We start from the raw sequence: 26779 nt of genomic DNA on the forward strand, positions 1-26779 counted from the left end.
TACACACTGACTACACACTGACTACACACTAACTACACACTAACTACACACTGACTACACACTGACTACACACTAACTACACACTAACTACACACTCACTACACACTCACTACACACTAACTACACACTGACTACACACTGACTACACACTAACTACACACTAACTACACACTGACTACACACTAACTACACACTAACTACACACTGACTACACACTGACTACACACTAACTACACACTGACTACACACTGACTACACACTAACTACACACTGACTACACACTAACTACACACTGACTACACACTGACTACACACTGACTACACACTAACTACACACTGACTACACACTAACTACACACTAACTACACACTGACTACACACTAACTACACACTGACTACACACTGACTACACACTGACTACACACTAACTACACACTAACTACACACTGACTACACACTAACTACACACTGACTACACACTGACTACACACTAACTACACACTAACTACACACTGACTACACACTAACTACACACTAACTACACACTGACTACACACTGACTACACACTAACTACACACTGACTACACACTGACTACACACTAACTACACACTAACTACACACTGACTACACACTAACTACACACTGACTACACACTGACTACACACTGACTACACACTAACTACACACTGACTACACACTGACTACACACTAACTACACACTGACTACACACTGACTACACACTAACTACACACTGACTACACACTAACTACACACTGACTACACACTGACTACACACTAACTACACACTAACTACACACTAACTACACACTGACTACACACTAACTACACACTAACTACACACTGACTACACACTAACTACACACTAACTACACACTAACTACACACTGACTACACACTGACTACACACTAACTACACACTAACTACACACTGACTACACACTAACTACACACTGACTACACACTGACTACACACTAACTACACACTAACTACACACTAACTACACACTGACTACACACTAACTACACACTGACTACACACTAACTACACACTGACTACACAAGATTTACGCTAAACGCCGCAAACATCTCACATCTCAAACACGCTGTCACTCCTAAAACTTCCCCCTTCCTAAACATGGTACATTTTGCCACCAATAGGAAAGGCTGGGGTTTTTTTTTTTTTGGGGGGGGGGGGGGTTGGCTCACAGGCTTTCGAGCGTTTTCCTTATAAAACGCCGTTTTTACCGTTTCTTCCTGCAGTAAATATAAACAACGACAGTATTCAGGAAGAAAAACAAACATTGCAGATATTTTTATCATAACTCTGGTTTTACGTGGCCGATCAACACAGTTTAAAAACTGGTATAAAGTCCACACTTTGTCCGTCAGTTGTTCCGTCTGTCCTGCTCACATCTCCAATGGTTGTACACGTTGTCATTAACGTGGCTTCACTCCACATCAGCCGCTTTGCTAAAACACCGGCACATAAGGACGCTGTCAGTCAACCACGTTGATTAGCTGCATACGAATGTGAATCGCATCATTGGCTGGACTATGGGATAACGTAATCCCTTACGGGAGCAGCCAGTCACTGACTAACACTGCAGAACAGAATTGTTAAAGTTTTCATTTTAATTTCAATTCAGGTAGATTTTTTGTGCGCAGAGACGCCAGCAGTGTGAAATTGCACACGCGCGCAGCTTAGAGGGAACATTGCACGGTAGGGATGTGGATCAAAAGGTCAATCGACAGCTCAGTTATCACTTCACTCAATCTGTACTAAGAGCATCTGGCTGGATGATCTCAGCGCTCTTATATATGTTGAGGAGTTTGCTTGAGTAACTGGGCGCCGTACCAATTAAAACTTTGAGAGTAAGTAAAAGAATCTTAACTTCAATACGATAATGATAATAATAAAACTGGAGTGATGTATTCATACCTTCTAACACCTGTTAAAAGATGTGCAGCAGCATTTTGGACTAAGTGCAAGTGATGGAGAGACGAGTGCTGGAGACCCAAACAGAAAGCATTGCAGTCTAGAAGGGATGAAGGCATGAACACGTTTTTCTAGGTCTTTAGGAGGAAGATAAGGCTTTGCTTTGGCCATTTGGAAGCTGGAGGCCACCACCCGATGAAGTCAACAGAACTGCATCGTCAGCGAAAGGGATTAATTACGCTTCTACTTCTACCTCTAACAACTGTAATTCTACCGAGTCTATCACCATCTGTCTCCAGGTGCCTGAGGCATTCTTGGAGCAGCTCAGGGACCCATTTTCCTAATGTTCCGTGTTTCATCCTAATTTATGGCCGTGGCACTCGCTGGTCCTCCTCCCCTTTCTGTTGACTTTAGAGTCAGACCTGTTACAGATCGTCAACTTTTCTTTATTATCAGGTGTGTTTCCAGAATCACTAAAAACTGCTGTAATCAAACCTATACTGAAAAAGGACAATCTTGACAAGACACAAATGAACAACTACAGGCCGATCTCAAATCTCCCGTTTTTAAGTAAGATCATTGAAAAAGCAGTTTCTCAACAGCTCAGTTACTTCTTAAAACAGAATAACTGCTACGATGCCTTCCAGTCAGGTTTTAGACAGAACCACAGCACTGAAACCGCTCTGACCAAAGTGTTCAATGACATATGTCTGAATACAGACAGTGGAAAAATGTCAGTCCTAGTTTTACTGGATCTCAGTGCAGCATTTGATACAGCTGACCACAACATATTACTCAAACGACTGGAGAACTGGACAGGTCTTTCAGGAACTGTACTAAACTGGTTCAAAACATACGTAGAAAACAGGAAATACTTTGTATCAATAGGTAACTTCACATCTGAGCAGACAAGTATCACATGTGGAGTTCCCCAAGGTTCCATCTTGGGACCCCTTCTGTTTAACATCTCCATGCTCCCACTGGCACAGATTATAAACAACAACAAAATAAACTATCACAGCTATGCAGATGACACACAAATATATATCACAATGTCACCAGGAGACCGAGGCCCTGTACAGGCTCTTGGTAAATGCATTGAGGAAATCAATGACTGGTTGTGCCACAATTTTCTCCAGCTAAACAAAAACAAAACTGAGGTAATAGTCTTTGGCGCCAAAGAAAAACGATTACAGGTCACCAGAGAACTTCAATCTATACATCTAAAAACCACAAACCAGGCGAGAAATTTGGGTGTAGTGATGGATGCAGACCTAAACTTAGAAAAACACATTAAGACAATAACAAAGTCAGCTTACTATCACCTCAAGAATATATCAAGGATAAAAGATCTGATGTCTCAACAGGACCTGGAAAAACTAGTCCATGCATTCATCTTTAGTAGGCTTGATTACTGTAACAGCATCTTTACAGGTCTACCTAAAAAATCAGTCAGACAACTACAGCTCATTCAGAACTCTGCTGCTCGAGTCCTCACTAAGACCAAAAAAGTGGACCACATCAGTCCAGCTCTGAGGTCCTTACACTGGCTGCCTGTCCGTCAGAGGATAGACTTTAAAGTTCTGATGCTGGCCTATAAAGCTCTGAATGGTTTAGGACCAAAATACATCAATGACCTCCTGACCCAGTATGAACCATCCAGATCCCTCAGGTCATCTGGATCCGGTCTTTTATCAGTTCCCAGAGTCAGAACCAGACACGGAGAAGCTGCATTCAGCTTTTATGCTCCTTATATCTGGAACAAACTCCCAGAAAGCCTCAGATCAGCTGAAACACTCAGTTTATTTAAATCCAGGTTGAAGACTCACCTGTTCTCAGCTGCATTTGAATAAAGCACCAAATCCACACTTTAAGCTTAAATTTAAAAACTTACATTTAACTACTGATTTTATCTACTGTTCTGATTTTATCTGTTTTGATTTTATATACTGTTGTTTGTTTGTTTGTTTGTTAATTAGTTAGTTAGTTTATTTGCTTGTTTTATTCAATTTTAAATCATGCTTTTTATTTGTTCTTGTTTCTAATGTCTCTGTAAAGCACTTTGAATCACCTTGTTGTTGAATTGTGCTATACAAATAAACTTGCCTTGCCTTGCCTTGTTGCTCACAGAGCCTTAGGTGCTGGACTTCAGACAGAGGCCTCCTCCGTGCACTGTGAGGAGTTTTTGCGTCGTGACTTGACGTGTCTCGACATCAGTGGCATCTGTCTCGTCTGGAGGCCAGTTTATTATTCCAGCTGAGTATCTGATGACCAGTAGGGCGTACGCATCGATGCCTTGGATATTATTCCTTACATTTAGCTGGTTTTTCAGCACCTGTCTCTGGTGGTATTTGGCCGTGGACAACCTTTATCACGGTTCCTGTTGGTCTGTGGGCTGTTCAGGTCCTTGCAGGTGTCCTGTGTGTCTGCTATTCTGCTCTGCTCTGGTAGCGCTGGGCAGACCTCCAGTCCAAACGACATCCTAATCAGAGTTATTATAGTTTTGTATTTTCTAATTAGTTTTTATTTTCATTTCATTTTGACTTTGTGTTTTTAATTTAGTTTCACTGAGTTTCCACAGTGGATTGTCTTGTTTCAGTTGAGATTTTATTGTATGAAAATGTTTTTGTTTTTTTTGTCTTTTCCAGAATGGATAGAAATTCCATCTGTTTTTCCTCCTGTGCAGGGAAACCATTGAAATTGAATGTGAAGTTCTGACAAATGTAATAAACCTGTTTATTTGCTTTTTTCAGCATCTAGCAGTTAGTCTTTGGCAGTGCAGGCTGCATCTGAGCAGTACTGTTTCTGTTCGCCACAGAGGGAGATGACCTTGGTTTTCCAGACTGCAGAGCTATCCTGCTGCCCATGTGCACTGGGGAGATAAGCGACAGTGCTGAGAAGCCAACTTGACAAACCTGATGCCACACAGCTTTAAAGCTCAACACAGTTTTTCCATTACACTGAGGTCCTGGCTCAGTGATGCTTGTATTCAAGATGTGCAAACCCACACACAAACGCATCCTATCTGTCACATTTTAAAGCAACTTTAAATGCAGCTGCATGGTAGTAAACAATGGAGCTCAAAACAACAAATTCTGGAGCTGTTTGATCTGTGTGCACATTTTACATTGTCTGTTCATTCAGTTTAACCCCTGATGGAAGATGCAGGTGTGGAAATAAGTGTTCAGGGCATGCATAAGGTTTAATGTAGCTCACAACAGGAAGCACTTCCACCTCCACTGTGAAAGGAAAACAACAGACATTTTCTGTCCGGTATGTTTGTATCCCGTGAGAGACGTTTAGCGTGCAAAATGGGTATGAAACCAGTAAACTAGTTTCATACTGCTTTGGTAATATGTAATTCACCTTACTGAGAAAAGCCATGCAAAGTGATTGCATTAACGAGCAGTATATCATATCTGATACATGCAGTTTTTGTTAATTTTGAGACTTTTACAGAATCAGTGTGATATTTTTCCCCCTGATGAACCAAAACAATTTGCACAATACAATTTGTTGCTTAACCTTAAGTCATATGTACTCTTGATTTAGTCTTGAAAGGAGGCAAATGGATGTTTTCTGAAGATGTTTCACTTCCCAGTTTCAGATCATGTCTATATTGGGTCCGTCGGCCAGTGACTTATTCTGGACATCCATACGATGACCAAACTAGGTCCACAATTGGACATCCAATCATCACCCAACTTGGATGTCAACATGACGCTCGACATTTGAACTTTGGGTCATTTTTTTTGGACGTCGTGACTCATCTGGACGTCTATTACAGGTGCAGGAAATTTACACGATTAATATATATAATAATTTTTTACAAATACCAACATTGTTGATGAATGTCAACAATGTTGGTATCAGCAGGAGACATGTTTGTGTGGGTTCCCCCCACCGTCCAAAGACATGCAGTTAGTGAGGTTTGGTGAAGTGCTGATTCTAAATTGGCCGTATGTGTGAATGTGAGTGTGAATGGTTGTCTGTGTGTGAGCCCTGCGACAGACTGACGACCTGTCCAGGGTGGACCCCGCCTCTTGGCTCCACCCCCCCATGAACCTGAAAAGGATAAGAGAATGTATGGATGGATATTATATGTTAGTCTGCTGATTTATTGAGTACATGTGTTTAAAAAATAATAATTTTACATTTTCCTGTTTTTTTGGTTTATTCATTTCAATTAATCAAGTTATTTATTTGTAACCAGGTTAAAACTGCCAGTTATTAAAATGTGTTGAAATATGAAAACCTTTGAAATCCATGTTTAAATGGTTAAAGTATTTTTCCCTTTTAGAAGGAGTGCAGTGAGTTTAATGAGTTTAAAAGAGCAGTTGGATTATATATTGTTCATTTTTACAAGTTTCCTGTTTTGCTCCTGATTGTAGGAGGAAATGAACGTGGCTGTGATCGTCGATGGACTGAGAGAAGTTGTGAAGCAGTTTGCTCGACAGTCTTTGTCAATGCGCACGTTTTGCCACCGGCCTGTGAGAAGCATCCCCCGGCGAGCTGCTCACGTTTGTTTTAGCTCATGTCAGGGACCAGAGTCTGGAGACTCCGTGTTTATGTTTTGTGATTATTAATATTCATTCATTTAGTTAGTTTTGTGGTTATTTCCAGTGTTTAGATGTTCTCTGTGCCTCCCTCGTGTTCCTTGTGTTGTGTCTCATGTTCATGCTTCCTGTTTTACTCTGGAGAGTCTGGCATCCTGTGCTTCAGTGTAACCGGTTTTTCTTCCTCCCGGCCTTGTCTCGTCTGATTAGTGTCAGCTGTGTCTCCCTTCTGTGTGCAATTTCCTCGTTTCCCTCTGTGTTTATATATCGTGTGTGTTCACCCCGTTCCTCTTTGGATTGTCTGTGTACCTCTGTATCTCCCTGCTGATCCTTCTGCATTTCCTCACACATGCCCACATTGCAAAACTGGTATGGCCTGGATCTGGCCCACACAATGTGCTTACACATGGCCCACATGCTGCAAAGAATGACGGCTCTTTGGTGGCCCACACATGGGCCAGCACAAGGTCAGTTGCAGACACACTGCTGGCCCAGAACAGTTTCAGCTCCAGATGTCAGCCTAATGTGTTCCTTAATCAAGCCAATAGTGCAACATCTGTTCGCACAGTGAATGGACTGATTCTTATTTAGCGCTTCTCTCTCACAGATTACTCAAAGTGCTCTAGACAACATGCCACTTCCACCCAATCGCACACTTTCTCTAAACTGAGTGCTTCCTAACTACAGTCACACACATTCATACTCAGACATGCAAACTGCTCCACCTCCTGAGCTTCAGCCACCCAGTGGTAAACATGAGTAAACCTGTGACAGCAGAGCTGACAGAAGCAATATTAAAAAGTCTGGCATTGAAAAGACGTCCACAACTTTCACTGGGCAACTTCAAAACCTTCATTTTGGTTTTGAGCCATTCACAGCTGGACTTGCTGATGCGTTTTGGATTCTGTGTGTTTGAGCTTCAGGAGATGAACTCATCGCCACACGTGGTTCCATCAATGATCTAACACCACCACCGTGTTTGGCTGTTGCTAAATGTTCTTCATATGAAACGCTGTGCTAATCTGATTTCACATGTATACCACTAATAAAACTGTAACAGGGTTTAATGTATTTGATGAGCTTCCTCCAGCGTTCTGTTCACCACATGCTTTACTGTGTATAGAGAGCAACGATGCTGCGCTTTAGGTGGCTAACTTGGAGGTAATTACAGTATACTAAGAACATCGTGCGACACTGTGAAATCTTCTGTGGCAGCTGGTAATAGTAAGCTAAGCTCTGTCTCTCTCTCCTCTTCTTCCTCACTTAAGTCACCATAAATGACTCGAGGATTTCTGGGCTGGTGGATACAGAAGCTCTGTGATGTGACTAACCGGATTAACGAATAGGAAGCAGTAAGGGAAGAAAATGCAGCACGGACTCATCATCTTTCTGCTGCTATGGCAACACATTAAATGTAAGGAAAGTACAGCAATGCACTGACACGACACACATCAAAGTAAGGATGAAATAAACTTTGTTCTGCTTTTAAACTGGAATTTTCCACTAAATCACAGTTTTAGTGAAGCTCATTGGTTATCTACCAGGTACGACTATCGTGTAAATATCGCAGAGAACAACAGAATCTGCTTATTTAAAGAAGAATATCAGTGTTTATTTCTGCTGCATGATTCCTTTTGACTGCGACCTGGTCTCTTCTGTTATTTGGGCGACGCGGGTGCAGAAGTAGAAATCTACCTGCCTTCATACCCAGACTATCACTGCATACCTGATCAGTGACGTGTTGTCGGATTAGCCTTTTCATAGGTTCATCTTCATTCTGCTGTTGAAAAGATGGATTCATGTGTTTTTGTTTGTTGGTTTCTTAATGTTTTGGTAACCTTTCGACCTTTTCTTTGGAAGCATGGTCAGATCCCCAGTCATTAAAATCGAAGGAAGATGTTAAACATTTCTTCACTGAGCTGTATTTTTCAAACATTTTCCATCCTGATGTGTTTTTCTGTTACATGACTAAATGCAAAATATCAATAAGGGACAACTCCCACTAGGGTTTAAACACCTGGGACTCCATCCTTTGGGTTTAGAACTGAAGAAGCTTCTCAGATGAGAGGTAAACGTCTTCAAGAAACCTAAGAAGTCCAGATGATTTTCTTTCCAAGCTCCTTAGACTACCATGGCCTGGATGACTGAGAACCTTCACAGACATTTCCCTCTCACAGAAAACGATGCTTTTGTTTGATCAGCCAGTCTTATAGCTGCCAATTTTCTTTACGACACCAACAGTTTTTCATTCATGCTGGGGCCGACCCACGCTCCTAAGCATTCACAGTCAGTTCAGTATTTGACTCGATCTAGGTATTTTTGCACATTGTATGAACACGGAGGAGGACTGGAGCTTGTGCTTTGACAAACATGAGCGTGAGAATCGCACCAGTGAATCGGCTTTCCATGTGAGCTGTCTTTATTAGACAGTTGTTGATCTGCTGGACTGAGATGGTTTAGAGCTCTTCCCCCCACACTAAGGGTTTGTAATTATGTGTCACGGCGAGTGAGGTGAGCCGTGTGGAGGCAATGAAGGAGGATCCAAACGCAGGCAGTCGTGAAGGTGTGAAGGTGGTTTATTGAGCATGAAAGTAAATACAAACGGCAAAGGGAGCTATGACTAACTAGACTGGGAACAAACTAACTACAGAACACGAACCTGAACATGAGCAGAAACACTTGGCGGTTGACAGCAGGGAAACACACAGATGACGCAGGGTGGAATACACAGACGGACCAGCAACTACAATGACGGCAGACATGACTTAAATACACAGAGAATCACAGGGGAATTACACACAGGTGGTGGACACAGCTGGGAATAATCAACAAGACGAGACAAAGGTAAAACTGAACACACTCACATGAGACGCAGACCATCACAATAAAACAGGAACAAGCAACCATCACACTAAGACACAAACTCGACATAGAGAGACAGACAGAAAATGGCACATGGAGCTAGACAAATACTAAGCAGACACAACTGAAGAACAAATCCTAAACACCACAGAAACATGAAACTCAAATAATAAACATCATCATAATCAACACTACAAGAGAACAAGAAAACAATCCCTGATGCAAACTAAAACCAAAACATAATAAAACTCAAACTACTGGGTCCGACGGACCCAGAACCGTGACATTATGAGCAGGGATGAATCACTTGTCCTGCAGGGGTTGTGGTCACGTGGGTGAATACAACTGAACCAACAATCGCGAGTGCCTGAAACATAAAATTTTAATGAGGTCATCCAGGACTGACAGCGCTGCGTTTCTCTGAGGTTTCAGCCTCGTTAATAATGCTTAATTATTTTTCCTATTGGTCACAAGAAAGCATGAGTCCATAGCAATATTAGATGATGCTCAAGCCTGAAACCTGCAGATACACTGCATGCTTATGTGTTTGTGTGTTTGTGAGTAATGTTTGTCTTGTCAGTCAGAAACCGTTTTCATTAGGTTTAAATATGGTGATTTCTGTGCCAGTTGTTATCATCATAAAGTGTAATTCATTTAACTCAGCAACAGTGCATGCAGGATATTTTTAAAGCTTGAATCCCTGTCACAACACAAGATGACTGTTGGCACAGAATATGATGATCCTAGACTGACAGAAGGGGAAAGGACAGAAAAGACCAACAGCACTGATGTAAGGGGATGCCCTCGTACCTGCAGCTCGATGAGTCTTGGACCTCGTAAATAAATACTGCATGTATCGGCCCTTCTCTCATCAGCTTTGAACATATGGTAGACTGAAAGGGCAAGTTTGAAAATGATCATTTTCTGCAAGAAGAAATCAACTCAATGCATCTGGCAGCTGTTCAAAAGAGCCTGAATGCTGCTTCAGTTTGGCTGATGTTATTGGACAGTTTGTTCCAGATACAGTAACAAGACGTTTAGCTCTAAGAAAGCCGGTTTGGTTTGAAGCAACACTGAGAGCAAAGATTACAAATGAAGATTAGAGACGACTGGCACAGATTTGTTTATAATAGATCACTTCCTACTTGCAAGATCCAGTGTTCACTGGCAGCGTTGGTCAAGTTACTGAAAATAGTATTTAGTTACCAATTACTTCTCCAACAAAGACTGACTACTTATTTTCAAAAGTAATCGGTTACTTTATTACTTAGTTACTTTTGAAAAACACGATACAAAACCTGAATACGTAATAAAGCAACAGATATTTCAACCCAATTCTATTTTTTCTCCATAATCCATCCAATGGAATCACATGAAAAAGTCTCTTTTTAAAAATGTCTTTTCTTAGTTTTAATCTTTTAACTTTATGCACATTGCATCAAGCAAAAATTATATGCAAAATCATGGTTTAGTGACGCAGTAATGCAGCGAGAAAATATCAGTGATCTAATTACTTTTTTTGCAATAGCAATTCCTTACTTTACTCCTTACTTGAAAAAAGTAATGGGATTACAGTAATTGGGATTCCTGTTCACTGGCGCAAACCCATTTTATCTCAGTAGTGACACACAAGTCTCGTACTTTCCCGTTCTGTTACAAATCTGTGATTTTTCTAAACTGAGGTTTCACAAATACACCAAAGTTTTATAGCATCACATAAAACTGTCTCGGTCGGGGGTCCCGCTCTTTAATGTTCTCTGCGCCTGGTGGTCTCTGTGTTTCTTAGTTGCGCTGTCTGCCTGTCAGCTGTATCCCAAAGTCAAGTCCGCGTGTTATGTTTCCTGTTTTACTTTGAAGGTCTGTGTCCTGGTGAATGTATTGACTTTTGCTTCCCGTCTCGTCATGTCTGATGTCTCCCAGCTGTGCTCTCCTTCTGTGTCTCATTCCCCTCGTTATTCCCACAGTATATTTAAGCCCTGTGTTTCTCTGTGTCAGTGTCGCATCCTCCCTCATTGCTGTGTTTCCTCATGACCTTAGATTTCCCAGTGTAGTTTTGTTTTTCCCCTGCCAGCAAACAAAGTTGAGTTTTTTTAGTTTAAACCTTGTGTCTGAGAGTCTGTGTTTGGGTCCTTCTGACTTGAGTCCTGTTGCTCACTGTCTCTGTAAACAGTGTGGATCACGACAAATAAAAAATATATATATATGCTCCTTTTGAATTAAACAGTTTTCTGTATTTCCTGAAGTTTTGACTAGTCTGGATTTACATGAATGTGAACTAGGAATGTGTCCCAATCCTAATCTGGGTTTAATATGATGTCGGCCCACCCTGTGCAGCCATAACAGGAAGGCTTTCCACGAGGTTTAGGAGTGTTTATGGGAATTTTTGACCATTCTTCCACAAGCACCATTGTGAGGTCAGACACTCAATGCTAATTCATTCCAGCAGGATTCTACTGGATTGAGACCAGGACTCTTTGCACGTCTTTGCAAGGACGTATCTTCATGAGCTTTGCTTTGTGCACTGGTGCACAGTCGTGGTGGAAGAGGAAGGGTCCATCCCTAAACTGTTCCCATTACTGGGGGCATGAAATTGCCCAAAATGTGTTGAAGCATTAAGAGCTCCTTTCACTGGAACAAAGGAATCATACACCGGAAGGGTGAGTCAGTAATTCTGGCAATATATCCCAAAAGGTTGATTCTGTTCATTAGACACAGTGTTCTCCTACTGAAGACGTCCAGATGAACAAAAACGACCTTTTGGGATTTACTCACCTGGATGGTTGAGCACGCATCGAGACACTTTTTGCAATATAATGCTTAAAAAAAGCAGCCCAGAGAGGCTGGGTCTGCTAATCGTGATAATAGATGGAAAAACTGCAGAGTTCAGAATTGCTGTAATAATGCTTCTCGTGTGGGGGTTTCATCATGTACCCATCATGTATAATGAACATTTAGAAAACATGCTTTTCTGCTCTGAGCATTTAAAGCACTTTACACAACTTCCCTCATTCACACCCATTCCTAACCCCACACTGCAGCAAAACTTGAGACTCTGAAGACCGGGTGTATTTCAACTCTCTATTGTCCAGTTTTAGTTTGCTAGTATGAATTACAGCCTCATTTCCTGGTCTCAGGTGGTCTCAGGTAATCTTCAGGTGTGGTCTGCTAGCTCATTAGTAAAAAGGATGGATGTGGTGTGCATGTATGCTCTTCTGCAAGCTGTGGGGTGGCTACATCTCCGGTGGTCGAGCACGTCACCTACTAATGGGAAGATTGTTGGTTGGCGCAGACAAGATGCTGACCCCAAGCTGCTTTCCAGTGCGTACACGTTGTGTAAAGCGCTTTGAGTGCTGAGAGTAGAAAAGTGCTATATAAGAACCAGTCCATTTACCATTTACTTGATTATAATTCTCATCTGGCCTGTGGCATCAACAAGGCACTAACAAACACGCCATGTTCGAAGTCACTTGAAGCACATCTGCCTCTCTGTGGTGGTCTGCCCTGTTTTACCAGAAGCACATCTAGTGAGTCCCCTATTGCAGTTGTTACCAGCTCATAGCAGGTCGTGGTCTTTCATAACCCAAAGGTTTGTCACATGACTTTCCTCCGGTAATGGTGAATTGACATTCAGTTTTCATGAGCAGCTCATTTCATGGCTCTCCTCAAACTTCCATCAGTTTTAAAAACTGTTAACCTTCCTTTCAATCACATTTCCATATCCTCGGGATCCCTTCTGACCTAATCTCTGATCATAATCCTTCATTTGTTTAACAGTTTTAGGAGCTAGTGTTAGCCTGTTATCACATTTCTACCACCAGAGTAATGGGCAAACACGGTGGACAAGCTGGGAGTTGGAGGCTGTTCCATCTCCTCAAATCCCTCCTCTTGGTCCTTGGAGCTGGCCTGGATCAAACATGCACACAGGGAATATTAGCCTGCAGCCTCCTGAGTTGTAGACCACCCCTGTTCCTGCTCTAGGAAGAGGAGATTGTGGTTCTCCCTGTCAGTCACCTGGTAATCTTCCCTCCCACCCAGAGTCTGTCTCATCTAATCTCTGAACTCTTTGCAGCATCATTGGCCTGTGCCCTCACAGATTACCATCCAATGCTTCCTAGCTGCACTTTTCCTGACGTCACCTTGTAGTGTCCCATCTCTTTCACTTTCCACTTTCTGTATAGGATATTTTAAGAAGACGGAGTGCTCCTCGTCTTCTTCAAATATGTATTCACCACTGTCATTTCCATCCTGTTCACATCTGTCATTTTGCATCCATCCAACACCATCCCCACCCTACACCTCCTTATTGTCTCTATTCCCTTATGTCCACTGAAGTCTGCACCAATCTCTGCTGCGTCCTCTCTGGAGACACTCTCTACAACTTCATCCAACTTACCCTAGAATTCCTCGTTCCCTTCTAGACGTACACAGTGACAACAATCAACATTATCCTTTCAGTTTCCATCTTCAAACACTATTAACACCTTCTTTTTTGGTCAAGATTACCTCTATTAGCTCTTTATTACTACATCATGATTGACTCCACCTCATGTGATCTTGGCCTTTTTACCTTCCACCTGGTCTGCCTTCATTCTCTCCTCCATATCAGCTAGCTCCCTCCCTTTATCCCTAACTTATACCTTCAAACATAATTTTATTATTACTTGGAAAAGCAGCGAGTGCAGCCAAGCCTGACATTGACCCAGATGGGAAACTTTTCAGCAGGTGAATTTAATTCATCGAGAAGGCTCACCGATCACCGCGTAAACAGTAAAAGACCAGGAAACAAAGGGAATTTCATTTACATGCTTAGAAACACCAACATATTATGGACAGTGAGGTCAACAGCTGGCAGAGAGACAGATACCTAACTCTACCAGCCTGTCTACATAGATAAACATAACCTGATATCAGATGGTGTGTACTGGTTTCCACTAATACTGGGAAGCATATATGAGATTCAACATCCAAGCACAGAGTCACAGAGTCCTGTGGATGACTTAATTTCCTGTATAAGCCAAATGCTGAGGGAGGCAATCTCTGTTTGTTTATGTGGGAGTGGTGATGAAGTGCAGGGGTGCAGGTTACTCCTCCTCAGCTTACAAGTCCAAAAGCAGTGACCTGCATGTTTTAAATAGCAGTAAACCAAAGCTTCTGAATGTGTAAAGCCCCTGTCATCTTTTCGCAGGGCTTCCACCACATAATTACCAACTGCAGCTGCGATATCAGTGCAATAAGACTGAGTGGGAGCGGCTGCCTGGGGAACAATTAGCTTCAGCCACAACCTTTAGCCGCTGCCTCGGATGATACACTGTCACTCACTGGCAGCTTTCTGCAGCTTGTTATTCTTTTTGAAGAAACAAAATCCCTGAGCTCCAGTATGAAAACACGTCCCAGCACTGACAGGCTGGAAGTGGGATATTCTGTTCTCTCTGCTGCTGCTTTGATGCTCAGCAACAACAGAAAAGCCTTTTTGGTTCTCAGCTGCACGAGTTCTGCTGCGAGTCGCTGCAGCTTTGTTTGACTGACAGAAACAAATGAGTAACATGTTCATCTTCGAGTCTTTGAAGCGCTGTCAGTGTCACCCCACTGTTTCCTTAAATCTGTGTAATAGGAGTGAGAGAAATTGTCCGCCCAGCCTGGGCTCAATTTCACACACTTGATGAAAGTCAAGACTACGTTGTCATTCTTACTTAATCCATACAAGGCCTCGGGCAGTGTGGGTGGATGTGGTTGTTGACATCTGTGAAGATGAACAGCAAACTATTAAACTTTGCCTGCTGACCAAAAAGCCTAGAAAGCCTGAGATGAAGTGGGGTTACTGAGCTGTTAAGAGCAGGAGCTGGTCTTTCACTTCCAGAGACAGGCTGCACATAGATGTGTCAGCTCGGGCCGAACAAAGATTGGCTCATCAACAAATAGAATTTGTTTAACTTCAAGCTGTTTATTGTTCATGACGATGTTAGAAAGGTGCAAACACGCCCATCTGTCTAATTCACACACATGCTTTACTCCTACCAAGACTAGCCAGTATTAAGAATCTCATGGTGAAAGCAAAGCTGCTAAAAATACTCATTAGAGAACTCGGCTGCTGGACAGCAGGTAACGCCTGTCACAGCTCCCCAAGACCTCTGACCTGAGGCCGTCCGTCCCAGTGACAAAGGAAAAGGGAGGACCCACACGGAGCCCCGATGGCCAATGGCAAGAGCTGCAGAGGACTAAAGGCAATGGGCAGCCAAGACCAGCACTCCCACCACAAGCCAAGGACCCCAGGTGACTAAGAATCACCCAGCAACAAAGCTGCAGTAGTTTTGCACATAGAGCTAAAGAGAAAAGCTACAAGAAATGTCTGTAAACATGGTAAATGGCCTGCATTTGTATAGCGCTTTTCTAGTCCATAGGACCCCAAAGTGCTTTACACTACATTCAGTCATCCACCCATTCACACACTGGTGATGGCAGCTACATTGTAGCCACAGCCACCCTGGGGCGCACTGACAGAGGCGAGGCTGCCGGACACTGGCGCCACCGGGCCCTCTGACCACCACCAGTAGGCAAACATGGGGTTAGTATCTTGCCCAAGGATATTTGGCATGCAGTCAGGAGGCAGCCTGGGATCGAACCACCGACCTTCTGATTAGTGGCTGACCTGCTCTGCCACCTGAGCTACAGCCACCCCATGGATTACTTTGTGCCTGACAGTACTGACAAAACCGGGCATGTCTGAGTTGAAGATGTGGAGTACAGCAGCTGCACAAGAGGCAGTGCTGCTTTCATTCTTCTTCACTTTGTACACCTCGAACTTTCATGGCTCTGGCTCAACATGAAGAAATGCTCTATTAATTCTGCAGTGGTTGAAAGTATTAGTGGGGAGCAGGAGGAGCAGGAGGAGCTAGTGGATGATTTTAGGGAGTCGTCTGCGAGAAATCGTCTGCTTCTGAAAGTATATAAGATGATGATCAACTTCAGAAGGAAGACAACAATTACACGGCCTGTCTGTATCCTGGGACCGGATGCTGACGTGATGGAGGAGTACAGGTACCAGGGTGAACCCCCAAATCACAGCAACAGTTACCTCAACGTGCTTCTACATCTACATTGATTGCACTGCAAGACCCAGTCTGCATAAGGCATGAGCAGGCTCCTCCTCGGTAACCTCAGATCCTTCAACATGTGAAGCAAAGTGTTGAAGATTAGCTGTGGCAAGTGGAGTGTGCTGCAGTCTGCTGGGGAGGCAGAATCAAAGCTGGTGACATCAACAAACTGAATAAACAGATCAGAGAAGCTGGTCTGTGATTGGCTGCTAACTGGACACCTTTGAAGCTGTGGTGAAGAAGAAGTCCTTAAACAAACTCCATCATGGACTATCCTACTAACCTCAGCACCACTCGCTGGCAGTGCTGGGTTTCTGTAGTGCTGGGCATTTTTCAGTAATGCAGTAAAGTATTGCTGTACTAAAATTACATTACAGCTACAATTATGTGATTACTTGAGTTACAAACGTTCTTCAGTTCTCTGCATGTCAGGCAGATAGAAAGAAATAAAATGTTTTTTCCTTCTGTGCAGGTTTCAGTTTGTGTGCAGGCGTGTTAAAGACATAGCTTTCAGTAGCAGACATATGGAGATGACTTTTATTTTTATTGCACAAAAGGACAAGAGCATGTTAGTAAAGTGGAAAGTGCGCACAGGAAACAATCACATTATACTTTGGATCTGTACAGGCATCTGCAGAGACGGCACGTTATGATTGTCGACACACAAAACGAAGGAAAACGGATAAAACTTCAGGCACCTGCACGCAGTAGCAACAAGAAATATGGCGGATCGGGAGGAGGAATAGCCAGTTAGCAAACTTCTCAATGCTATCAAGGAAACTAAAGAGGACCTCACGAACCACACTGACAAAAAAACGGCCGACATACAAACAACCCTGACGAAAATTGAATCCTCTCTCAATCCGGAGCAGGTTGAGGAGATGGAGGCGCGAGTGAGCGCAAACGAAGACGACATTAAAGATGCACGCAACGGTGTCGACAAAATGGAGAAATTGACAACGCAAATCAAAGATAAAATTGACGAACCGCAGCAGGAGGTCCAACCTTAGGATACTGAACATCCCTGAGCAAGCAGAAGGCCGCGACGCTGTTGGATTTTTGGAGAAAGTCATACCACAAATCCTGGGGAATGATAACTTCACCTCACACATCACCCTTGAAAGAGCGCACCACGTCGGGAAGAAGTCGGACAGACCGCGGCCCTCATCGCTAAGTTCCTGAACTTCAGAGACAAAGAGAAAGTCCTCCGACTGGCCAGAAGTAGGGGAGAGACAACATACGAGAATAAGAAGATATTTTTCTTTCCGGATTACAGCGCAGACCTGCAACGCAGACGAGATGAGTTCCATGAAACAGAGGCTGCAAGAAAAGGAGATTGAATATGCGCTGATGTACCCAGCCCAGCTTCACATCAGGCACCAGGGATCCATCAAAGTTTTCTCCACTCCTGCCGAAGCACAACGTTCTCTGAAAGATCTGCCGAGTGGGTAGACTAAAGTGATCTAATGCGATTTCAACAAACAAGCAATTGGCTCCTATACTCTCAGATGAGAAGGCCTCCATTGTTAACTTTGGGGTGGGAGCGACATGAAGGAAGAAAAGACTATAACATCAAGCAGTGACATAGAAACTCACCACCCTCAAGTATACAGACTAATCTGAGATACGACTTATGATAATCTGGTATTTGGTTCCTAATAGAGACAATCGTTCATTAGTCAGTTAAGATAATGTGTACGAATTCATAAAAGTACAGATCTTGTGAGCATTTATGATCATGACATTAACCCCCTACTGGGTGATTGTGATCACATCTTGATCAACCAGTTTATCTCTTATACAGTTTTGTTCTATGTCTGACTGTAAAATTCAGTGCTTAGCTGTAAATATTTCACTGAGTGTGGCTAAAGTTTCAACCTTAGCAGCTGCCTGGGCCTCCACTACTGTCACCTACCTAATGTGGTTTTGTTACAGGGGTTTTTACTTTAACATTTTGGGGTTATGTTTGGTCTCTTACCAAACATTTTACTCACACTCACACAACTGTTCACACAGCTCCCTGGTCTAGGCTGTATCTTACTATTATACCCATGTGCAGAGCTTCACCACATCGAAACTCAGGAAAGCAGGAATGTGTTCAGAAATCCCCAGAGTTGAATACCATGACACTTACCTGTCCAGGATATTCATATAAAAAATTACGGTTCATCTAACTTGTATATCTTGGAATATTAGAGGATCAATTCACCCATTAAGAGGAAGAAAATGCTGACATCCTTAAAGAGGCAGAGTGTAGATGTCGCGTTTATCCAGGAGAGTCACCTCACAGACGCTGAACATTTAAAATTACGTAGACCTGGGTGGGCAATGTTTTTTACTCGTCATATACTTCCAAAGCAAGAGACGTCTCCCTGCTTATTAATAAACACCTGAACTTTCAACTAAACTCAGTTGAAAAGGACAAAAATGGCAGATTCTTACTTGTAGATTCTAAAATAAACAGAAATAAGATAACTTTGGTAAATATATATGGGCCCAACTACGACGACCCTTTATTCTTTAACAACTTAATTATGAAACTGGCTACAATTGAGGGCCAGTATATTGTGGATGGAGACTTTAATTTGGTCCTAAATCCTTCTTTGGATCGGTCCTCACCCAAAACAGCTTCACTTTCCAAGGCAGCAACAGCACTGAACCAAGGTATGAAGGATATAGGCTTAACTGATGTGTGGCGAAACCTTCATCCAGACCAGAGGAACTTCTCCTTTTTCACCAGTACATAAGACACTCTAGAATTGATGTTTCTTGTACCACATGATGGTGACAGTGATAGATTGCTCCTGCTTAGCAGCTACTTTTTCAGACCATAATCCCATCAAACTCTCCTGGGCTACCAACATGTCACAACCTGCAACCCACAGGTGGAGGTTTAAAAGTTACATGCTAGGAGACTCTGACTTTATTTCATATATGAACACTAATATTGAAATATTCCTAGATGACAATTCAAATTCCTCTTCACGTGCCAATGTCTGGGAAGCTCTCAAAGCCTCTATGAGAGGTTTGGTTATGTCATAAAAAATTAGAGTGAAGATAACCAAATTGGAGGTTGACATTAAAAACCTGGAGCAGGAAAATACGCCACCAAAAAGGAAGAATACCTCAATACATTAACACAAACAAGGATGCAATATGATCATTTATGCACCAGCAGAGCGGAAGCAGCCATGGCAGGAACTAGATATCACTACTACGAATATGGAAACAAAACAAGTAACTACTGTCCTGGCAAAGTAAGGAAGAAACATCTGATAAATTTATACAGACAATATTAACAGAAGATGATAAACTTCCTGATGCAGAGTTTAAACGGTTCTATGAAGATTTGTATAAATCTGAGCGAGGGGCCGACAGTACTGCTGCAAAAAGATTTATAGATGGAATAACTCTTCCTAAATTACATAATGAGGACAAAGAACTGCTTGATGCAGATATGTCTGAGATGGAGGTACTTCGAGCCCTCAAGTGTTTACAAATTAATAAGACCCCTGGACCAGACGGCTTCTCGGTCGATTATTATAAGGCTTTCTCTAATAAATTACTGACACCACTCACGAATATGATCAAAGAAGCTTTAGAAAATAATAAATTACCAGAGTCACTGGAAATCGCAACAATCACATTAATCCTGAAAGGACAAACAGATGTGACTCTTACAGACCCCTCAGCCTCTTAAATGCAGATTGTAAAATATTATCTAAAGTAATTGCACTGAGATTGGAAGACATCATGACTAAGATAATACACGCTGACCAAACAGGCTTCATTAAAAACAGGCACGGAGCAGATAGTGTGCGACGTTTGCTCCATATACTGAACACTGCTCAAAAAAACCAAGACCCCCTGCTAACAATCTCCATGGACGCTAATGAAGCATGTGACAAACTTTCTATTTCAGGCGATGGAAGCTATGGGCTTCGGAGAGAAGTTCACCTGTTATGTTAGGACACTTTTTAATGCCCCCAGAGCCAATATCACAACAAATGATGTGCTCTCAGGCACTTTCTCTTTAACCAGAGGCTGCAGACAAGCTTGTCCAAGCTCCCCTTGCTCTTCGCGATTGCGATCGAACCACTAGCCGCTGCCATTCGTACTAGTGCCTCCATATCTGCAATCAAATTTGGTACAAGTGAACATAAACTTTCTCTATACGCAGATGACCTCCTACTATTCTCTTCTGCATGGTCTCCCCCAAAAATCCCTCCATAAGCTTCAACTGGTTCAGAACTCTGCTGCTCGCATTATCACCAGAACCCCTCCTACCAGCACATCACCTGTTCTTCAGGAACTTCACTGGCTAATAATATTCAAACTCCTTCTGCTCACCTTCAAGGCCATTCATAACCTCGCTCCTCCTTACCTTTCTGACCTGTTAACCACCACCTGGTCTGCCCGTTCTTCTTCTATCCAGCTTGCTGTACCTTCCTTCCGCCTCACCAACATAGGAAGCAGAGCTTTCAGCTGCTCTGCTCCCAGGCTGTGGAGCTCTCTGCCCCCAGAAATAAGAAACATTGGTTCTCCCCCAGTTTAAATCCCATCTGTTCAAATCTGCATATTCACTGTGAATCCACAGTTTGTTAATTTTATCTTGTGCTTTTGTTTTATTGTTCTTATTCTGCCATTGTTTTACTAAGTGTTTTATCCTATTGTAAAGTGTCCTTGGGTGACTTGAAAGGTGCTCATAAATAAAATTTCTTATTATTATTATTAATATACATAACGGACCCTCTTAAATCAATTCCCTCCTTAATGAAGTGTCTCAAAGAATACAGTGCAGCCTCAGGATACAAGTTAAACTACACCAAAAGTGAGATTGTGCCATTAAATATACAAGACAGCCGTATTAGAGCTCTGACTGACCCATTACAGTGGTGTGATAATGGCTTCACGTACTTTGGTATACAAATTGGTAAATCCGAGGATCAAATATTCAAACAAAATTATATCAAACTGTTGGAGCAAACCAAACTTAATATTCAGAGATGGATGGATTTTCCATTATCTCTCATAGGCAGAATAAATGCTATTAAAATTAATACTTTGCCTAAATTCATTTACTTATTTCAATGTCTCCCTACAAATGTTCCTAAAAGTTTCTCCAAAGAGCCTCATAAACTTATAACTTCTTTTATATGGCAAAAGAAAAATCCAAGAGTCAAACTCACCTCTCTGCAGGCCCCATATTCAAGGGCAGGACTTAATTTACCAAACTTTAGGAACTATTATCTTGCCTCCCAGTACCGATCAGTTTGGATCTGGCTACATGCAGAGAGCAGTGAGGTTCGATGGGTCCCAATAGAACAACATGTCATGAGGTGAAACCCCATTAAAAGATGTTCTATTTTTAGGTACAAAAAAATGTTCAAGCTCACAAACTATTTGATAATAAACACCTTCTGCGTCTGGCAGGAATCCCTCTCACTTCTGAAAATAAATATCTCCTTTCTTAGAAGGACACCCCTATGGGGCAACCCTGACCTCTCTCATCATATTCCTGACCCAATACTGCAGGGACGGAAGGACAGAAATATTGGAACTGTTGCTGACTTATACAATAATGACACATTTATTGACTTTCAACTGCTAAAGGAAAAATTCTAACTTCCAGGACAAAGTTTCTTCAAATTTCTACAAATAAGAGAGCAAGAAATAAGATAAGAGTCAAGGAGAAATCCAAAGGGTTATTCCCCGAGATACCAAAAGAAACTCCTCTTGAAACTAGGGCTGCCACGATTAGTCGACTAGTCACGATTATGTCGACTATTAAAATCGTCGACGACTAATTTAATAGTCGACGCGTCGTTTGAAGCTTTGTAAGATCACAAAAGACGCAGGAATCAGTAGCAGGATTTAAGAGTGTAATAACGGACTGAAACAGAAGATGGCAGCACTGCATGTACAAGGATGCCAGCTGCCTTTAAACCCCGAAGAAGAAGAAGCTGTGTCCCAGAATTCATAGCGCAGCCCAGCATAGTTGTCAACAATGGCGGCAGCTAGTTAGTTTTAATGTTACTCTTATTATTCTTTCTGGGTCACAAAATAAACGTTTAACATATTTTCAGGCGAGAATGTAGCTGTGTAAACCTCAAATATCTGCTCAGTTTATCAAGACACCGCATATTTTCAAAAGCGCTCCGACGTTTTCGGAGACGTCTGTTACCCACTAGCTCGTTAGCTAGGCGGGGGCAAGGCTAACTAGAGCCGTGAGAACACCGGACTCCCGGCAAATCGTTTTCAAACCCACCGCCGTCTTTCGCTAGTCAGGTTAAACATATATATAAGTCACTTAGATAACTTAAAAATGTTATTGTTTGGCTTTCTTTAGTATTTTATTTGTTCCTGAGTAAATCGGTTTGGCTGAGATTAAAGTTATAGTTTTTGCACAGCTAAAACTGTCAAGCAGACAGCTGATTATCAGAAGTGTGAGACGCTGGAGAATATACTCCGGTGTCCTGTTATAGTTTAGAAAGCAAGGAGTTTATTAAACTTCACCGAAACAATCTGCAAATTTAATTAAAAATTAATAAACTATCATCTTGTCTTTATTTTTAGTTAGCACAAACACTTCAAGCTGTAAGCTAATGATAGTTATATAAGAGCAGATGCTGCTGGTGCAATAAGCTGTACGCTGTACGTCCAATGGATGATGATCTGATTAGTCGACTAATCGCAAAAATAATCGGTGACTAGTCGACTATCAAAATAATCGTTTGTGGCAGCCCTACTTGAAACCCATCTTTGTACCAAACCATGGAGGCTATTATCAATGAAAGTTACCCGATCACAACAAAGCGTCCATAAAAAGAAAATGGGACCTGGGCCATGTCTATGAAGAGGTAGAATGACACCACTTATTGGAACAGGCACCGACTGTGTTAATTTCTACAAAACAGGCAAGTGCAATTTAACATACTTCATAGGATATATTACACCCCTTACAGGCTACATAAAATTGATAGTAATTAATTAGATGTTGGATCCACTATTTCCCTTATTGAGACCAATGTGTTGGCTTTTGTCCTCGGCTGCAGCTAAAAAGCCTGATATGATTTGGGGTCAATAATGTCCTTTTAAAACTTGATAGAGTTGAGTCTGCAGAATGTAAAACCATGAACTGCCAAAGACATGGAAAACAGAGGATTTGCTGCTGACTGCAGGAAATATGACCAAGTGCAACACAGAACTATAATGTAAATGAAAGTTTGTTACATTGTAGCTAAATGTGTTCACACAGAGCTGATTAATTGCAACTTTAGCCTCTCTTGTTGTAAAGCTAACATCTGTGGTAACACTGACGTTAGCTTTAGTGCATCAACCAGCAATGAAAACAACCACAGAGGAAGACACATGGGGCCACACCAACTCCAGAACCAGGATTTTTATCATTGCAAGGAAAATAAAACATACACTGCAAAGTAACAGAGAATATACTAAACATAGCAAATTAAATATTACAGAAAAACATTTAAAATAACACCAAGAACAGTTTGATGTTTTCTGTGACTGGTGTCCCATGTGCCCTCTGTCCCGGAGCGTAGTGTCCATGCCTTGGTGTTCACAGCTGTGTTGGTGGCACGAGACACCTTTACATAATATAACCTCAGAGCTTTCAATGCTGTCAGTGATTGTGTGAGTCTTCAAAAGGCCTGATCCTGAGCCTGGGAACACGTAATCCCTTCCCCTGACACCAGTGTGTTATGACTGTAAAGCAAAAACTGTGTCAACATATTTAGAGAAGATTAAGCATTAAACTGGAACTTTCCTGTCAACAATCCTTCTGCAGTGTTGGCCTCGCCAGAACAACTGAAGTTTTCAGTGTGACGTCTAAGCACTAGCTTTAGAAAGAGCAGCTCTTTCCTTTTCTTTTGTTACTAATATTTGTTTGATTTATCTTTCTGTGTGATGTTGTCATTCATACCAATATTATGCTGAAGCATAATTTAGCTTAAAATGCCAAATATACAGCAAGCCCTGCAGCACAGTGTATAAGCTGTTTGTCTTTAATGCCGCCCTGTGTCCAGTGTTTTTAGCTGCCTGGCCGTCATCAGGATGCCGTCTGAGGCTGTTTCTTCTTCTTTCTTTCACATTCACACTGGACTGAATCAGTGGGTGAAGTTCCAGTTTCTACATGCAAACTTTGCAATTTCTTATAAAATTCTTTCATTTATGGTGCAAGTCTAAGAACCTGGTGCACACTAAATATTTATTCAGATAACATAAACAGAAAATTGCAAATTTCAAGTTTCAAGTTTTATTGTCGTGTACAGACAAACATTTATCCATAATGAAATTCTTTGGCTCCTCAGCTTTACAGGAGCATATAGAGAGTGTGCAGTTATATTGAGAAGAAAATAAGAGAAAATGGCAGTGGTAGTAATAAAATAATAATAATAATAATAACAACAATAAAAAGGAGAGGAACAAGTATTAAATATTAGAGAATTTAGTTGGTATTTACAAATACATCCATGGCTTCAACCTTCAATATATTGTAGAAAGATGTGAAGGTCAAAGTTGTGAAGATGACACGTGTGGTTTTAGAGCAGAGCTTTTCTGTCACCTGACAGTTAAAGACTATTCAGACTGATGGTTTGAGTTTTTCCATTTAACTCAGCGACTTAGTTTCTGACTCTACAAGCCACCACACTGCTGTCAGAGACACTGAGGATGGTTTCTAGTATTTCAGTTAATTTTAACTTTATTTATATAGTTCCAAATCACAACAGCAATCACCTCAGCATGTTTTATATTTTAAAGAAAAGACCCTACAATAATAGACAGAACCCCCTGAAAATACCCCAGAATCAGATGACCGCTCTTTGAGCAGATTTCAATCCTTAATTATTGGATTATTGTCAAAAGTGGAAGAAATTTCTTGTTCCAAAACAAAGTGGTGAACAGATGAACGGAAGAAGTGAGCGCGCTGTGGTGGACCTCCTGCTCTGACTCAACTACAGCCATCTTTGTCCCACAGAAGTGAATTTCAGAAAAACTTAGTCAACAGCAGAACAGCAGAGAGGAGCCTGTGTTGATGAATTAAAGGAAAAATAATAATGCACTGATTGATTTAATTAAGGTTTAATTGTAGTGTAAGTTTCCTGCCTTTTTACCACCTTTTCCTTTGAATATTATTAATGGCTGAAACTGTAATTTGAAGGGAGGAAAGTCAGTAAAGTCATTATTGAGACGGAGGAATTCTGAATCTGTTCATAGATATGATATGAACATGTAACTGCATAGAGACAGAAAACAAATGTACTCAACCCAGATCATCTCTACTTAAAATGAAAGGATTTTACGTGACAGAAGGAGAAACAGCAGCAGACTTACGGAGGGCGTGCCATTCGTCCTGCCTTATTGTCTTGGTGATGTTGTAGGAGAGGTTTTTGGGTATCGTAGCTGAGGAATAGTGATACTTGATGTAGGAGCACCGAGTAGTGGAACCTGCAAAGGAACAAAAGGTTTTTGTTTGTTTGTTTTTATAAACAGAATATTTACACAAACATTCACTCTAACGATACACAGACTGAACAGAAGCTTCAGTTCAGACGTGATTCAGCTGGAGAGGCTGCGTCTGCACTGGACGCACAATCAGCTTCCTGCATCAGTGGTGAAGAAACTCTTTTAACATCTCTACAAACCACAGCAGGAACACAATGGCTGCGTGAAAAATTATGTTCCTCTAAAACTATTAACTAATGAATCAGGAGAGCTTTCAGTGTGCACTCCTAACAGTACAGCGTTGGCTAGAGCATCTATCATAAAACAAGAAAGCACAAATAATTTAGAAATCTGTCAAATACTTGGTCAAAACTAAAAATTATATCATTACTTATGATGAAAATAGCAAATTAAATTCATGTTCAGGAAGGCAAGTATGTATAATAACTAAATATAATACTGTAATGCACTGCTGCAGCATTGCACATAACAAACTCCCGTGTGTGCTGTTGTTACATTTAGAGCCCAATTACTCAATAAATTGGAAAAATACAGTTTTGGAAATTCTTTTGTTACAAAAGTTAAAATACTTCATGAATATGATGAAGACATCTTTCCGTCTTTGCATTTTCTGCTTACTCCATTTACAACTATTTGATAAAGGCGATTGTTTCATCTGCTTTTTCCTAGCTTAGTGTGGCCTGTACACACATTCCTCCTGTAGCTCTGTGGCCCGGCCCACACCTGTGACTGTGATGCTGTAGGTTCATAATGAGGCTGTAACTTCCTCCGTTTCCTTTTGACACCATTGCTGCTTGTCTCTGGCAAGGCCACGTGGCTCACAA

General features: G+C 41.6%; 2 protein-coding genes across 2 annotated transcripts in view; one reads left to right on the forward strand and one right to left on the reverse strand.

Moving 5' to 3' along the window:
* The window catches only part of mrps33 (mitochondrial ribosomal protein S33), a 339553-nt gene that overhangs the window by 261043 nt on the left and 51731 nt on the right, over window positions 1-26779 (forward strand). The window lies entirely within an intron of this gene.
* tmem178bb (transmembrane protein 178Bb) overlaps window positions 1-26779 on the reverse strand; it is a 74560-nt gene that overhangs the window by 12815 nt on the left and 34966 nt on the right. Inside the window, exon 3 of the mRNA XM_080887729.1 lies at window positions 25824-25937. Within this exon, the coding sequence (XP_080743855.1) occupies window positions 25824-25937 (114 nt within the window). The remainder of the gene's footprint in view (window positions 1-25823; window positions 25938-26779) is intronic.

This window comes from Rhamphochromis sp. 'chilingali' (assembly GCF_963969265.1).
Source record: "Rhamphochromis sp. 'chilingali' genome assembly, chromosome: 7".
Lineage (NCBI taxonomy): Eukaryota > Metazoa > Chordata > Actinopteri > Cichliformes > Cichlidae > Rhamphochromis > Rhamphochromis sp. 'chilingali'.